Source organism: Pieris brassicae, chromosome 2 (genome assembly GCF_905147105.1).
Source record: "Pieris brassicae chromosome 2, ilPieBrab1.1, whole genome shotgun sequence".
Taxonomy (NCBI): Eukaryota; Metazoa; Arthropoda; class Insecta; order Lepidoptera; family Pieridae; genus Pieris; species Pieris brassicae.
In genome coordinates this window covers 15,354,476-15,370,984 of record NC_059666.1, presented here as the reverse complement: position 1 = coordinate 15,370,984, position 16,509 = coordinate 15,354,476, and the positions used below count along the sequence as shown (strand labels likewise).

The window sequence follows — 16,509 nt, the reverse complement described above, 5'->3', positions numbered from 1 at the left end:
ACAACCTATTTTAAACGCACGGGAAGATACACATTTTATATTAAATTTCGTAACTTGAATGCGTTAGAATTTTATGAAAGTGAAGTGATTTTCAATGAAATTCAACCTAAAACCCTTAAAATAAAGAGATTAGTTGGATTTATATTACCTTATTTGTATGACCCATTAACGTTTTTTAAAATTATCAGATAAGTATTGATCGCTGGAATTGTCTGCGGTATCTGATAAGTGTCCGGTTGGGTTGTTATCAACGGGCGGTATTCGCACTCAGTGCTATTTGATTTGTGTCACTACAATTACTCATATATATCTTGTTTAGAATATGTAGTGTAGATTTGCTTAACTCTCGAATAAATTTAAGTGGTAATGTATTTATTGTGTGTGTTAGTGTGCATCGGTTATGCGCACGCGCAAAGCGTCACCGTAGTGCAACTTAAGTAAGTATTGAATGTTTGAAAGTGGAGATTTAAATAATATTTTGTGATATTTGTTTTTAATTGGGAACAGTCTCGATTTAATGAGCTCTTTCGCTGTCTTAGATGAATTATGTATATTATTAGTAAATTATTCGCATATCTCAAAGCTGCTAGTTAGAGATAATTTAATACGGACGTCAGATTAGAAATAGTTACAGCGGCTTAGGTAGTTGTTAAAAACTACCCAAACACGTGTATAAAAACGAACATCAACACTTAAATTTACCTTATAACATAAAGACAACATGTATATACTATTAACACAATAAACTAGACGTCAGTTTAACGATGGTTATTCCAAAGTGTCCAGAAAAGGTTATGCTGTATAACTGTCTTATTATTTTTAAAAACACAATTCAAACCATACGTATAACTTGTTATTTGAACTAGATTGAGTACTGAACACATTTGGGCGCATGTTATCAGTTCAAATATTTTCAACGAATTATATTTAATAGGGGTCAAGGGCTGCGTCTAATTGGCATATTTTTCGAATTGTTAATATTTGTTAATACGCGTTTAAAAGTTACGTTGATTTAAGGGAGTTAAACGAATTAAGAATATTGAATTTAATAATGAAATTAAGGGATTGAAGATTAAGCTAGCTAAATTAGCTTTAACGTAAATATTTTCTTATTATATTTTCTTACTTGCATATCGACTCCTGTGGGCTTGCTTCTTTAAATATTTTAATAGCAATCTTATGACAGATAACAATTAGTGTCTACATCTTTGAATTGCACCTTCATTGTTATAGCTGTATGTATCAAGGGACGAAAATATTCTTAATATTACAGCCTCCCATACGATGAGATCTACTCGCTGGAGCTTAATAGTACAGTGGAGTACATTCTAGACTTTACACCAGTAAGTAGCGCATTCTGAAATATTTACCACACCCTTTACTTTCGTATAAAGTTAGTTAATATTTTTTTTATTTACAAATATATTTATCGGTATGGGTTTCTTAAGGGGGCAGGTGTTAGTCGTGATGCTCCACGTGTCGTATGGGCGCGCGTCGAGGGCGGAGATGGTTCACGACCCGTGCTCGTTACTGCCCGGCAGCGCGCAGGTATGTTTGGGTCATTAAGGATATTTCCGAACATCAAAACCATTCAGTTGATAAATTAATTATAACGTAAATAATTGTTTACGACGTCATTTTTTTATTTCATACACATAATGTTTCCGAGAAAATCGATGTATGTTTATTATACCGAACTCAAACTCAACATATCTTTATTCATATAGGTAAACAAGTAACACTCAACAAAACAAGTCACTTATAAACGTCAAAAAGAAGTTAAATTAATTGTAAATTCACATTTACTACCAGTTCTCATGTCAAGGGCGTAGAGCGGGTAAGAAGAACTGGCAAGAAACTTTCCGCCACTCTTTAATCGCCAAGCATTGAGTCATTCAAATTGTTTGAACTAGTGCAAATCAATCCCAAGGATTAGGATCATTCAAGTATTCGTCAAATTTATAAAAAGCCTTATTGTTTAACGAGGGTTTTGAATTTATTTAGTGATAATTCTCTAATTTCCCTTGGGAGTTTGTTGCAAAAACGAATACAATTTCCATATAAGGAGTCGTTTATCTTCTGGAGCCTGGTTGGTCGTAGACTCAAATTAGTTCTATTTCGCGTATTATACTGGTGAAAGTTACCATTTGTTTTAAAATTTGTTTTTATATTTTTTTGTACATAAAGCTACAAGAATATGATCTATAATCATTTCCACAAATAGGCGCCCATTCAAGCTATGAATATCATATATAGTTTTTTTAATATGCATAGGTGCTGAGACATGGCAACTACCATACGAGGTGAATCGACGCAAATTGTTCGAGCTGGAACGTACACTTTGTCCTGATGACGCACATCTAGACTCGGCAGGTAAGGAAAATATTATATGTACCCAGGTGTCTGTTAAACTAACTATAACAATATTGCTTTGTTTTAATTAGGTACGTATATATTTTGTTTTTTTTTTACGAAAAATGTAATCTGTTTCAGTGATCGAGCAACGCAGCTCTTACTCGTTGCACGTGTCGACATCTAGTTCCACGAGCGTAGCATTTCACGTACGCGTATATATAGCTCAGACGTGGCGTCTCGACGCACCTACCGCGCTCTATGCCACACAGGTAGGTTCCTTCATGTCCCAAAAAAAAAACTTATGCCTCCCGTATGTGTTAAAACTAAATCTCGCTTCTGAATCTTACCCTGAGACCACACTGGATTTGATTTATGATACCGTGATTACAGGCGCAATCGATCTTATTACAAAAATAAACGAAAGGTAGTACGGTATACGTAACTATGTTTCCCATTGATTTTATATAAATTATTCGTTAACCAAACGTTTTATAAAAAAATTTATACACTTTCTACATTAAATCTCGTATTACAATCTACCTTAGATAATTATTTATTTTGATTCTTTAATTTCAAAATACTTTATGTAACTTAACTGATGTAACCTAACATAAGTTACATATATATCTTTATATATATATATACATATGTATATTAACTAATATATATATATATATTAGTTAATATTTAAAAGCGTAAAACAAATATAAACAATAATCACACCTTTGAAGCCAATATGAATCCTTTCGTTCTTACAACTCTCATAAATTGTAATTCTCGTTTCCGATAATGTCCAATAACATAAGATTTACAAACTCTTAAATCTTATAAGATCATGTTTTAAACAATTAAAGCCAGTTGTTACCCAGCTTCAAACAAAGTGTTTCATTTATCTAAAGTATTGACATATCTGAACATCCATACAAGAAAACCGCCACCAAAATTAATTCGTGCTATACAGCAATTATGGACTTTAGACAATTACGATGAGTTATCTTTGGTTAAAGAGTTAGCACATTATAACCGAATAAAGAGTATTTTCTAAAATATGTTTAATACTCGCTAAATATAACATTTTAATCTCATATGTTTTTTAGTTTGCTCCCCGCGTGCTCTCATACCAGTTCAAAGGCGAAGAGAATCGCGTGCGGCTTGTCGTTAATTCTGAGAGCGAGCTGTGTGCGACATTATCCCTTCAGAACTATTCGGTAAGTATCATGATAATAATTGAAGACATACTAAAAAAATCTTACTTAAGCTACGTATCTTCGAATAAAAAGGGTGTTTGCGGTGGCAGTGATTGTTAGAAGGCTGTCCTTATCGAGATAATGACGATCGCCATACCCGAAAATTAAAAAACGCAAATGTATAAAACTAATTTATTTAAAATTAATATTACGGCAAAACAATCCGATGTTAGAAATTTGAATGCCAAGACAATATATTAAAATGAGGTTCCACGAGGTAATAAATGTTGATTGCGTAGTGTTCTCACGAGAATGTAAGTGCGTGCTCCTATTTCACCATGCCTCCTGCTGATAGAGGATAAATCTTTGTTTTTAATTTATTTTATTAATTAAGATGTCATGTGGAACATGGTGTAATGGTTGCAGCTTCTTACAGACGTTGTGTAAAACAAAAAAAATTAGCGATTAATTACGAGTTTATTGCCAGTTCTTCTCTTCCGTTCTACGCCCTTGATTGGAGAACTGGCAGTAAATGTAAAATTAGAAGCATTTAATGTATATTTCATTTTTTGACGTTCATAGGTGTACATTGGGTTACCTACATGAATAAATGATTTTTGGCTTTGACATCGTGCACCGTGCGTGAGGCACGTGTAATTCCAGTCAATTGCGAAATGGTCACTGGACTGCAGATTCTGTGATATACTGCTACGTAATAAAATAGTTCTTTGCTACAATCTATTGTTTTCCCTAGAACAGTATAATATGGGTTCATTTAAGCGGCGATTATATAGGTATCTCCTGGATTGTGGCCAAACATCGGTCCGGATCAGTATAAAAAAATCTAATATTATTATTGTTTGGGTTTCCAGTGTCCTATTGCGCAGACGATAGACTCGACAGGATTGACTGGTGAGCCGCGGTTAACAATGATGCTTTCAGGAGCTATGTCGATTGCGGTATAAATACTTTTTATTTCAAATTGTTGAGGAAGTAAATAAAACTGGTTTCGTAGAAGATCGGTGTCACGAGAATTATATATATATATATGGTTTTAGTTATATATGCAGTGTAAACTCTATATAACGACACTGAAGGGACTATATACTTTATGGCGTTATTGACAGTTGGCGTTAAATGGTGAAAAGAGAAACGTATAGATCCATGACTCCTACTTAGTTATGGTCAACTACAGTCTACACTTGCAACCAATCCCAATTCGTAAACAAAAGTACGAATTTCTTAGAAAGTTCGTATGCATGGTGCTGACAGTCGAGTTTATTGCTGGCTAGGATAATAAAGCGACAAAAGAACGTACACAGCTGTGCAGTTACTAATTTTAGTACCTTAAAAAGTACTTTATCACTCAATAGTTGTCGTTATTGAGAGGTTGTCGTTAAGGGGAATCGTCGAGGGACGTTACATATAGTGTACACAGTATGTCGTGACTTAATTAGCCGTTCAATCAACAGCCTCTTTACTATACAGCGCTGTTTAACAAGCGGCCTGAATGAGATCCAGCCGTAGCATTTGATACATCATTTCCATTCGTACAAATTGTGAAATAAGAAAGTTAAAATATCTGACATGAAATAATCTTTATTTAACATATTATTGTTTTTGCAAATTAAGAGCGAAGCCATATTCACAGATTGGAAAGTTTCGGCGCTAGGAGGCAAAAAGTAAAAAATGCTTATTTGTAATGGAGCTTGTTATACGGCGCTGTTTAGTAAAGTGGCTAGGCTGTTAGGCCGGCTAGGTTGATTGAACGGCTAATTAAGCTGGTTGACTGCGACATGTACACAGATTATTGATAAATTATACAGCGATCGCAATACCCCAACGGATTTTACGTGGTGTTAGTGGTACATGCAACAGATGAGGCGTGTTTGAGCGAAGTACCCATAGAAGCACGGGCTGAGAAAATGTGGGAGGCTTCGCTGGCCGGAGAACTGCCATCTTACTTGCTGCCTCACGCCCCAGACCCTATTGAAAGACGGAAGGACTTTCTGGTCTCTATACAGGTAGTAGTCACATTACTTAACTTCTACGATATGAATAATATTGACATTACAAATTCTTTTAAAGAAAACAATTTTTTTTCCGGATTAAAGCTATTTGTATTATTATAAACTTATAATTATTTTACATAATTTTAAATTTTCCGACGTTTCGCGTGCTTTACAGCGTGCGTGGTCACGGTGATTTCTTTCTATGTGTAAAAGCTGTGTTAACCAAAGACAATAATATATTGTCATTTATATTATTAATGAGGTCACTTATGTCAAACTGTCTAATCGTGAATCTAATTTTTAACCAGTGCCACTACAACCTTTGGTCTTTAGGCTGTATTTGATTAGTTTTTTTTAATAGACAAGGAGGTAGCATTCTACACAAACACGATGTCGGTTTTTAGTTTTTTTATTTACAGAGCTAGTTTTAAAAGCGCTCATAGTAAGAGCGCTCACCTCAGGGTTGAGAGTACGCTCAGGCCATGTGCCCAACACGGCTCATAATGTCTGGATTGCCCATATTATTGGTTACGGTAAATACCGTATCTGTTTCGTGATCATTTGCTTTTTCTAATATTCACCCTTCTTTGCCTGACACACTGTCACTCTTCTCCGTACGAGTGTTAAACGCATATAGAAAGTCTATTTGTCATATCCGGGATGACAGTCGCACATTGAAAACAAAAAACACTGCACATAAACCTAAAGTTGTCTAATAATAATCTAAAATATGGCTAAAGTTGAAAGAAAACACTTTTTCAACGGATTGAAATTATGTATTATTATAAACTTATAATTTTTTTACATAATTTTTTTTTTCCGACGTTTCGCGTGCTTTACAGCGTGCGTGGTCACGGTGACTGAAGACAAAGGGTGTTGAATGTCAAAAAGTATCACACCTTTCTCTACAGCCGGGTTTTTTTTAATGAAACAGGGGGGAAAACGGGCAGGAGGCTCATCTGATGTTAAGTGATACCTCCGCCCATGGACACTCAATGTCAGAGGGCTCGCGAGTGCATTGCCGGCCTTTTAAGAATTGGTACGCTCTTTTCTGGAAGGACCCTAAGTCGAATTGGTTCGGAAATACTTCAGTGGATGATTTAAAATTATGTAAAACAAAATAAGTTTATAATAGTACATAACTTCAATCCGTTGAAAAAGTGTTTTATTTAAATGTGTAAAAGTTATTTTAATAAAAGACAATACTGTGGCTAACGTTACTGAGTTATAAACATATACACTGCATTGTTTGTTTTCAGAGTGCACTGAGTCGACAGCAATACGTAATAGCTGCGACGGTGACGTTAGCAATATTCCTCTCATTTTACGTGGCATTCGGGGTTCTGGTGGCGGCCCAGCGCTGGTCACCTTTCGCGAAGCTCGTCGCGCCCCAAGCGGTGCTGGCAGACACCACTTCACGGTCTGGTTGGTGAAATAATGAAAATATATTTTTAAGGCTTTTAACTTTTCTCAACCTTTTCTAAGACTCTGTAGAGCACAATACTTGAATAGTAATAAAAAACGTTTGCATAGTAATATTGGCCTTATGGATGAGATTCTCTTCTAAGCATTTTGGATTTTTGGCATAGTTTGCGCTAAATTTCCTAACCAAGGTAGGGTTTGGGACACAACTATGTTTAACCTCATACATTATCTAATCTAACTAATTGGGATATTTTGTTTTGTTAAAAAACCATTTTTTGGACTTATAACATATTACAAATAGGTATGTTTTGTCTTGTCCACGATTGCACGAAACTTACACTACATACTTACCTGTTCAAAATGTTTGTTTATGAATTGCCGGTATCACCTACCAAAACTATACTTTTGAATATGTAACAAAACGGGTATAAATCTCCTAATTTGTTCTTAACAACGAAATCAGGGGAAAGCCTACTGAATATTTAAATAAATGTCATTTTTTGTTCACTATTTTTTCAGGCATCGAATCCCAAAACGAGCAAACATTGACTGACCCAGCTACATCGCCCCAAGAAACGTCTCGAAGACTCTCAAGTAGGCAGTTATTTCAATTTAATATAATATAACATATTCGGCGGGTATTAAACATAAATCATTTTAAACATATTGTATCTTTCCAGCGAACACGTACGACCGAAATGATGATAGCGACTCCGAAGATGACGAGCCTGCTGCTACGACGACGGCTGTACCCGCTCCCGGTGCAGGCCCTGAACCTGCTTCAGTAACCGCTGGAGTACAGGTTCGATTATTTCAGACATAAATATAACTAGGTCCTAGGTCACACTTGATCTAGATATATGATAAAATTGGTTTTATTTAAGATTTAATTGGTCACTTTACGAATACCGGTTTACAGGGTCCCTTCGGTTTACCGGCAAGATTGCGCGTGGCAGCACTAGCACGGCAGCGCGAGCGCACGATAAGGGCGCGGTCGGACCGCTATCTGTACACATTATACACAGTGGCCGTATTCTACGCACTGCCCGTGATCCAATTCGTGATCGCGTTTCAAGTTGTCATGAACGTATCCGGCTCGCTAGATATCTGCTACTATAATTTCCTTTGCGCACATCCAGCTGGTGCTCTTGGCGATTTTAACCACGTCTTCTCAAATCTTGGTTATTTATTGCTCGGAGCCCTGTTTATGTTGCAAGTACGACGTCGTAGGGCACGCCGTCGACGCCTTCCACGTGACCCGAATTATGGTATACCGGCTCACTATGGGCTTTTATCAGCTCTGGGCGCGGGAATGATGGTGGTGGCGATCCTCTCCGCTTCGTACCACGTCTGCCCCAATCGCCTTAACTTCCAATTTGGTAAGTTGTTACGTTATAACGAGATATTTATAGTGTTGGCAAAACAGCATTTACTCGAGTATTTTTGTAAACCGCTTATTTCGGAAGTCCCTTGAAAGTGTCTTTGCTCAATTATTATCTACAATGACACTGTAACTAAATTTCAATATAAATATTTTATTTATTTATTAACACTTCGTTACATTACAATATTAAAAAATTGAACATAATTAAATCAAAAAGAGGGAAACTGGCGGCCTTATCGCTTTCGAGCGATCTCTTCCAGGCAACCACTAACTATTATACGAAGTTAATAATATAGTTAATCACAAGAGTGTAAACTTGTCCTCTATGCACTATTCTTATCTATATTCCGTGCTCAGACGTATATTTTAAGATACTTTCATTGACTGGTTATAAAAAAATATTGGCAAATAATGTTCGCAGATACGGCATTCATGTACGTGCTAGCAGTTCTGAGCACGATAAAGATATATCAAGCAAGACATCCTGATATCAACGCGAGGGCACATGCAACCTTTGGAGTGTTGGCAGTCATCATTGCCTTTGGTAAGTTGGATGATCCTAATTTTCTTTGTCCTGTAAATAGTTAGACGAAACGATGACGCGTTTACTTTGATTTCGATTGGTCAAAGGGGAATAGTGATCGTGTCGTGTGTTTGCGATTGGACTAGAGATTGTTGATTTCTCTCTGTCGTGCCCAGACTCTTGAACGTCAATCAAACTGAAATCTAGTTTCAACAGCTGTCAAATATGTTTTTTCTGTATGAAGTTTGACATATATGACAGCTACGAATTAGAATGTAGACTTTAAAGCCATTAATTTTATAGCAACATATTTTTGTTTTCTCTGTGAAGACCATATTGATTAATTCATAAGAATTTATCATAGCATAACATTATTTTACGAAAACAAAAAAAGAAAGAACTGTAAAAAACACTTGATAATTATTTCCTTCAATACGTTGTAGTGGTTTGGGGCGTATTGGGCGGAGGCAGAGTTTTCTGGGGCGTATTCACGGTGTTACACGTCTTCACGTTTCTACTACTCTCGCTACGAATATACTACGTGGGACAACTGCGTTTTGGTGGGTATTTTATAGTTCTACTAATCTTTAAAGAATTATTTCTTCGGCTTTTTATATTCTGGAACTAATATTGATTGTGTGTATGTATGTCTAAGTCGTTGTAAAAACTCTAGGGTCACATTTAACCCTAAGTCTCGCCTGTGAAAATTACCCTCAATATCGAGCCTTAATGAGCAGTGTTGGCCTAGTGGCTTCAGCGTGCGACTCTCATCCCTGAGGTCGTAAGTTCGATCCCCGGCTGTGCACCTTTCTTTCTATGCTCTTTAACATTCGCTCGAACGGTGAAGGAAAATATCGTGAGGAAACCGACGTGTTTCAGACCCAAAAAGTCCACGACTTTGAAATACTTTCCTATTAGTTTCAAAAATGATCATTAAATCATATCTAGAAAAACAATAAAGAGCATTAAAATTTTAGTTATTTAATGTGAAATCTCAGAAAAGCAGTCCCTGGCAATGGCGGCAAGCGAGCTGCGGAGTGGCGCCAGGCCTTTGTATGGGGCCCGGCTTCTGCTGCTTCTCATAGCAAATGCTGTAAACTGGCTCTTCGCCATATATGGGTAGGTTTAATTTTCCATCTCCCGAAAGTAAAAGATTTTTTAATTGTGTTAAATAATCATAATTGTATTTATTGAATAACGGGTTATATAAAAGTTACGTATCCCAGACTCCTATTGTAGTGAGAACTTTCCAGTTATGTGTATTATGTATCAATATCGTGAATTAATTGCAATAATTTATTTTAAAAAGAATGTGTGCGTGTACTTGTAGACACACGTAAGATGTGAAATTTCTGTATGACCTTATTTTTCGAAAAATGATCTACTAAGTATATGCAACGTTACAGAAATTAGTTAAATAAAGTTAAATTAGATAAGGTTTAACAGAAGGCTGTTATTATCATAGAAATGAATACAAATAATACAATATTTCATTTTACCTTATTACTACTAAGATTATTACAGAATTTCATTAATTGTTATCGTTATTATATATTTTTGTTATTCGATTATCTTCGAATCAACTATGGTAGGCACAAGAAAACAATGGCGCGTACCGGAAAAATGCGGTAAATTTTTTTCCAACGCCGGTAAAGACGTTTGACTTCAAAAATCAATTAATTTACGAAAAGGCAAGTTAAAAAAAATTAACAATATTTCATTTTACTTATTCCATATAATTTAGTAAATTTTTCACGTCGTCACACTTAAATGCTGAAGCCAGTTCCCGATTATTGTAAAGCTTTGGCACGCTCGCTCCACAGTAATGAGTTATGTTAGCAATAATAATTATAAGTGTCCAACTATTTAAACTTTGCAGTGTATTGGCAATGCTATCAGCTGAGATAATATCTAATATAAAGGCTATCTGCCCTGTTCTGTGGCTTTAAATCTGTCATTTGAAATTAAAAGTTCAAAGACTATTTTCTGTTTTACGTATAGAATTCCTTGGGTATATTAGAAGTACATTCTGTACTCGATCCTAGGGCCTATTTAATTTAAAACGGTACGTTAGGGTCAAGCGTGCGACTCTCAAACCTGAAAGGACGTTATGAATGGAATTGTCATGGAAAGAAAAATGGGCGAAAAAAAGGTATCTGAGGCAAAGACACAAAAGATCTTAGCGCCACTGGATTATTATTGAATTAGATTTATTATTGCAGACTGATCCGGCAGGGTAGTGACTTTGCGTCCCATATGCTGCAAGTACTTCTTGGGAACACGCTGTTGTACATGATTTGCTATCTCGCTATGAAGTTAGTGGTAGGAGAACGCGTACGTTGGTACGTGTGGGTGTTGTTAGCGGGCGCGACAGCCGCCTGGATGCCGGCACTGTTCTTCTTCTTGTCTGGAAGTACCAATTGGGCTGCCACACCTGCCGCTTCTAGACACAGCAACCACGAATGCAAGGTAGCTATCGTTTTGACAATATAGCATGATAAATTCCGTTCCACGATCCACAGCGCGTTACAAGAGCACTCGGGAAAGGAAAACCGGTAGTCTATCGAAGTATTTCCGAAACAGTCTTCCGAAAAAGAGAGTCCTACACCCTTATGGCTTATCTGGTCTTGCGGAGATGGCAATCAGCACCTGTTTAGTCTATTGGTAATAAAAAACAAAAACCTCATCATTCAAGTAAAAAAATCTTAGCTTCCATAATTATGTTACACTTTCGACCTAAATATTTAAAATTTTGAAGTAGATGTGCATAATCTTTATACTTAATGCATAAATAACAGAGAGCTTCTGTTATCTGTAACGTAAATAAGAGTAAAAAATAATGAAGCCCTAGCAGCCAACAAGCAAACGTGTTTACTTTGATAAAAATCGGTTGTAGTAGGAAGATAAACGTTCGATATGGTAGAAAAAATATAAACGCAGGATCTAGGCTTTTATAATTATTAAATTATTTACATAATCCTATGGCACAGGTACTAGAGTTCTACGACTTTCACGACTTGTGGCACCTTCTATCAGCAGTGGCGCTGTACCTTTCTTTCAACACCATGCTCACGTGGGATGATGGCTTATCCGCTGTCAAGAGAACTGAGATCGCAGTGTTTTGACACTTTAATAAAAGGAATATTTTAAATACTTGTATTTTACTATAGTTATAGAGCTACATGAAACATTTTATATGTACTATATAAAGTTGGATTTACCTCGTATCATTCATTTATTCGTCGCCTTTTATTTCATGGAGGAAACAGGGTGTTTTTGACGTATTCGTATAGACTCATGACAAAATCATGTCTCTACAAAGTCTGTATTCTTTAATAAATCCTGGTTCAGATTCGATGTTTTTTAAACGGTGTCACTTAGCGTACAATAATCAAGGTAAAGAACTGGTGGCAATTTAATATGTTGGAAGTTTAAGCCCTTTATACACAAAAACAAGATACACAACACAAAAGCAGGCTTACTTGGCTAAAACCGCCGTCATCATAGACTTATCGCTGAAATATTGCAAAACGTCTTCTAATTTGTTAGGCACAACATCGGCGTACCGGAAACTGGTCTGCCGGTCTTCGTCTCCAACTTTCATATTTCACTTTTCACGAAACGTTGACGGCCTGTCCAAAGATGGTCTGCAGATAGAAAGGAAGCGCTCGAACAAGCTTTGATCAGCTACCTGATGTCATCCCCTTATTTGTGCTGCGTATTTATGCTCCTGAGTTGGCTCCGGTCCTAACGCGTCTTTTCCGATACCTGTACTCACACGGCACACACACGGCTGGAAGACCGCTTCGATACACCTGATCCCTAAAAAAGGTGATCGCTCCGATCCGTCCAACTATCGCCCAGTAGCTATAAACTCCTTGTTCTTCAAAATTATGGGATCTATTATCAATGGCCATCTCTTGAGGTGTCTAGAGGGTCACCAGCTGATTAGTGATTATCAGTACTTCGATCGGGTGTGGCACAGAGCACTGCTCACGAAGCTTTGATTCTATGAGCTTCCCGAAAAATTATGCAACTGGATTTCCAGCTTTCTCGCTGATCGGAGCATCAAGGTAGTCATCGACGGAGTACGTTCCGACCTTAAACCCGTGAATCCCACAAGGCTGTGTCCTATCCCTGACCCAGTTTATTGTGCATATCAATGATATGTTGTACCTTAGTAACATTCATTGCCATCGGACAACAGCCGTGGGGATACTCTTTACACTGGCCGGGCAGGTATTAGTTGGGCAGTTGTCGATGAATACCGGAACAAACTTATATCTGAAGTCTGAAGTCGAAACTCTGGTACGTGGAGTTTTGGACTGGGATAGACTAAATCTAGTCCAATTTAACCCCAAGAAGACACAAGTTTGCGCTTTTTCCGCTAAAAAATGATCAGCAAAGTGAAACGGTACTTCACCCCGAGCAACCGCTTCCAACTCTTGCACTTTGTAGTGCAAATTCGGCCCCACATGGAGTACTGTTCTCACCTTTGGGCAGGAGCTCCACAGTACCAACTCATTCCGCTTGACCCTATTCAACGAAAAGCGATTCGAATCGTCGACGAGCATTCACTATTCGAGCGGCTTGATCCCTTAGCGTTGCGTAGAGATGTGGGATCTATCTGCATCTTCTATCGCATTTGCCATGGAGAGCGTTCAAAGGAATTGTTAGGATAAATACCTGCAACTCAGTTTTACCATCGGATGTGAAGGCAGAGTACAAACTGCCGTATCATTTTGTCGTCCGTCGTTTCACAACTGAGTGTTTCTTAAGGCAATCTCCACCGTATTTCTGAACTAATTCGATTCAGGATCCTTAAAGAAAAGAGCGTACCAATTCTTAAAAGGCCGGCAGTGCGATTGCGAGCCTTCTGGCAGTGCGAGTGTCCACGGGCGGCGGTATCACTTAACATCAGATGAGCCTCCTGTAACTTAAACAAACAAAAATGATTTTCTGGGATAGGTATTTTGTGTTGGTTTAGGATTAGAAAATATACTCTATGGCTCTTACGAAGCAGTGTCGACAAATTTTCATACAAAATTTTCGACTTCCTGCATGTACACTACTGTTAAGGCATCTTGTCTAATCCCCCACGGATACAGGGACATTTGACAAAAGGAAAAAGTCAAAATTTCAATGTTGATTGTCGGTGACGTCACGTCAGCAAATGTCATCACTCGCGTTCTCAATTCTCACTATTTTTATTTCGCAATTTCTAGAAATTTACAGTTCTATACAATTCTCTGGTGTTTTTTTTTTCTTTAAAAAGTAGCTTATGTTATTTGGTTAAACGATGGACAATCAATACTATTACAAGCTGATGGCGAGTTATCTTTCTAAACGAAACTGCGACGAGTCATTTATGAGGTATTTCTTCGGTAAGAATGCAACAAAGAAGACCCCTGAAGAGTTGGAACGGGCCGATGAAAGAAAAAGACGTTTGCAGAGGGAGAGGTCGAGACGGTATCGCGCCTTGAAAAATGCTCGGCGACAAAACGAAAACAGTCGAGACAGTAATGAAAATGAATCTGCAAGGAGCAAGTCACGAACTCTTTCCGTGGACGAAGAGGTGAGCGATTGCGATGAGTCGCCAACACTGTGCGATCTGCGTGAGTTAAACTATGGTGAAGCATGGCGAGAGCCAGCTTCCTCTGACTGCGCTTCAGATGATAACTCTGCGCATTCCGTGCTCGATCACACGCCTCCAGCCAACCTCTCACTTGACTTAAAAGAGTTTCTCAGTTCCAACACTGAGTTAGATTATCCTACTGTACACAGCCTTATGTTTCACTGGCTTCAGACGTAGCATCTTGGCATTAACACCAATAAGGCTATTTTGGCCAATATGCCTATGCAATTTGGGATAAAGTCACAAATTAGAAATTGTTTCAATCTGGCTTCTATCAGTAGAATCACACAAAGTATTATTATTGAGCTACCATAAGGTAAAACAGTAGATACTCACATATCAATACATAGGATTGCTTGTTAATGTGAAGCTGTCACTTGAGATTACCGTCCTGCTCTAGATTATATTCATATGTTCTGATGTTAATGGTTACTATATACTGTTTATAATATGCTTTAAAGAAAGTAGTCTAAAAATTCTGGTTAATAACCGGTTCCCTTAATTTCATATAAAACTAAAGATTATAATGGTAGTTATAATTTGTACTACATTTTCCATTGTAAAGAAAAATTTACTCACTGGTTAACTTGCAATATAATTGCTATATTATTGTTTTGTATAAAATCAGTGTACTGATAATTATCAGTGATAAAGTATCAGGCTCAATAGACATTGAGCTCCTTACTTAAAAAATGAATTCCACTAGACAATAAGTTGTTGTTAATTTGCCATATCCTAATGTTTAGAAACTCTACTAATATACATTATTATATATCCCTATAGAGACATAGAGTATATATACCTATAGTTTGTGATACAAGGCGTTTACATTTTGTGTGAAATCTACAATATTAGGTGTAATATAGGCTAGGTTATGAGTCAGTAAGTTTGCGCCACACTCAATTGCTGGTCATATGCTCTAATCTGGTGTAACATTTAAACAAAGCATTCCACAATATTTTTAATGGCTTTTTAATATTTTTGTAAGCTACTTTATAAATTACTTTAACTTTCTTCTAGGGCTTAGGTCTTGAACTAAAACATCTGAATTAAGTGTTTATGCTATAAATGCATTTACCTAAAAATACTCAATTATTGCTCTCTTATGATTTTATGTTAAATTGGTTTTTATGAAATTTATTTAAATTTTAATGTAGAAATAAGTTAATTTTAAAATAAGTTGATAAAATTTCAGTTTGTGATATTTACTAGATCTTGAATTGTATTGATTATTTATAACATTTTTATTTTATTTTAAACAAGCATTATAATATGTATTAAGAAAATTGCATGATAAAATAAGTTGTGTCTTAATGCTATTCAGATTTCATTCATAATTCCATTGTATTGCTCATGTGCCATTTAATTTTGAATTAATTCACAAAGTTTTTTTTTAAATTCATTTAAATGAACCAGCACAAACCTGTTATAGTACATAGTTTTTAAATATGAAAAAGTTAAGCTGATTTCTATGTAAGATGGTTTATTATAGAACTTAGAGTGCATTTCAATAACACATTATGTGGCATATAATTTCAATTTATTGTTAAAAACAGCATTTTCAGCTTATAACATAAAGCCTAAACTAGGCCTAAACTTGTATTGTTATAGTCAAGATTATGTTATATCTTTATTATTACCTAATAATAATGTTTGCTTTGCTGTATTAGCGTTAATTGCGTCAAATTAGGGAATTGTTCCCAAGGGTGCTGAAGGAGTGGTGCAGTGGAGTGCCCAAGAGAGCTAGTTATATCCTTGGCATATCTTTAAATATATATGTAGGTACTGTAAGGTAGTGCCATATTAAAGAGCTTCCTATTTTTATATATTGTTTATATTATTTTGTTGGACCTAAAAACACACTTTAATCGATGTTCTTGACTGACAGTTTTAAAAGATGACAAGCAGATTCCCAATGATTGCATTGTTTGCATATTTTTAACATCCATTCCGTACCTTCTCATGTAAGTATGACCTTATCAATATAA

The 16,509-nt window shown here is 36.4% G+C and overlaps 2 protein-coding genes across 2 annotated transcripts; both read left to right on the top strand.

Moving 5' to 3' along the window:
• Positions 1–268: 268 nt before the first annotated feature.
• On the top strand, positions 269–12,111 carry LOC123720615 (SID1 transmembrane family member 2-like). The gene is made up of 17 exons (XM_045677302.1): positions 269–437; positions 1,274–1,343; positions 1,449–1,548; positions 2,275–2,373; positions 2,494–2,624; positions 3,453–3,563; positions 4,415–4,501; positions 5,369–5,566; positions 6,814–6,979; positions 7,499–7,573; positions 7,660–7,781; positions 7,899–8,358; positions 8,785–8,907; positions 9,330–9,446; positions 9,885–10,005; positions 11,109–11,355; positions 11,877–12,111. Exons 1-17 carry the CDS (start codon positions 367–369, stop codon positions 12,009–12,011), a joined length of 2,433 nt encoding a protein of 810 aa, XP_045533258.1. The 5' UTR covers positions 269–366; the 3' UTR covers positions 12,012–12,111.
• A 1,940-nt stretch (positions 12,112–14,051) lies between these two features.
• On the top strand, positions 14,052–16,345 carry LOC123720766. Its single transcript, XM_045677525.1, has one exon. The coding sequence runs from the start codon at positions 14,186–14,188 to the stop codon at positions 14,696–14,698; it is 513 nt and encodes a 170-aa protein (XP_045533481.1). The 5' UTR covers positions 14,052–14,185; the 3' UTR covers positions 14,699–16,345.
• The last annotated feature ends 164 nt before the right edge of the window (positions 16,346–16,509 follow it).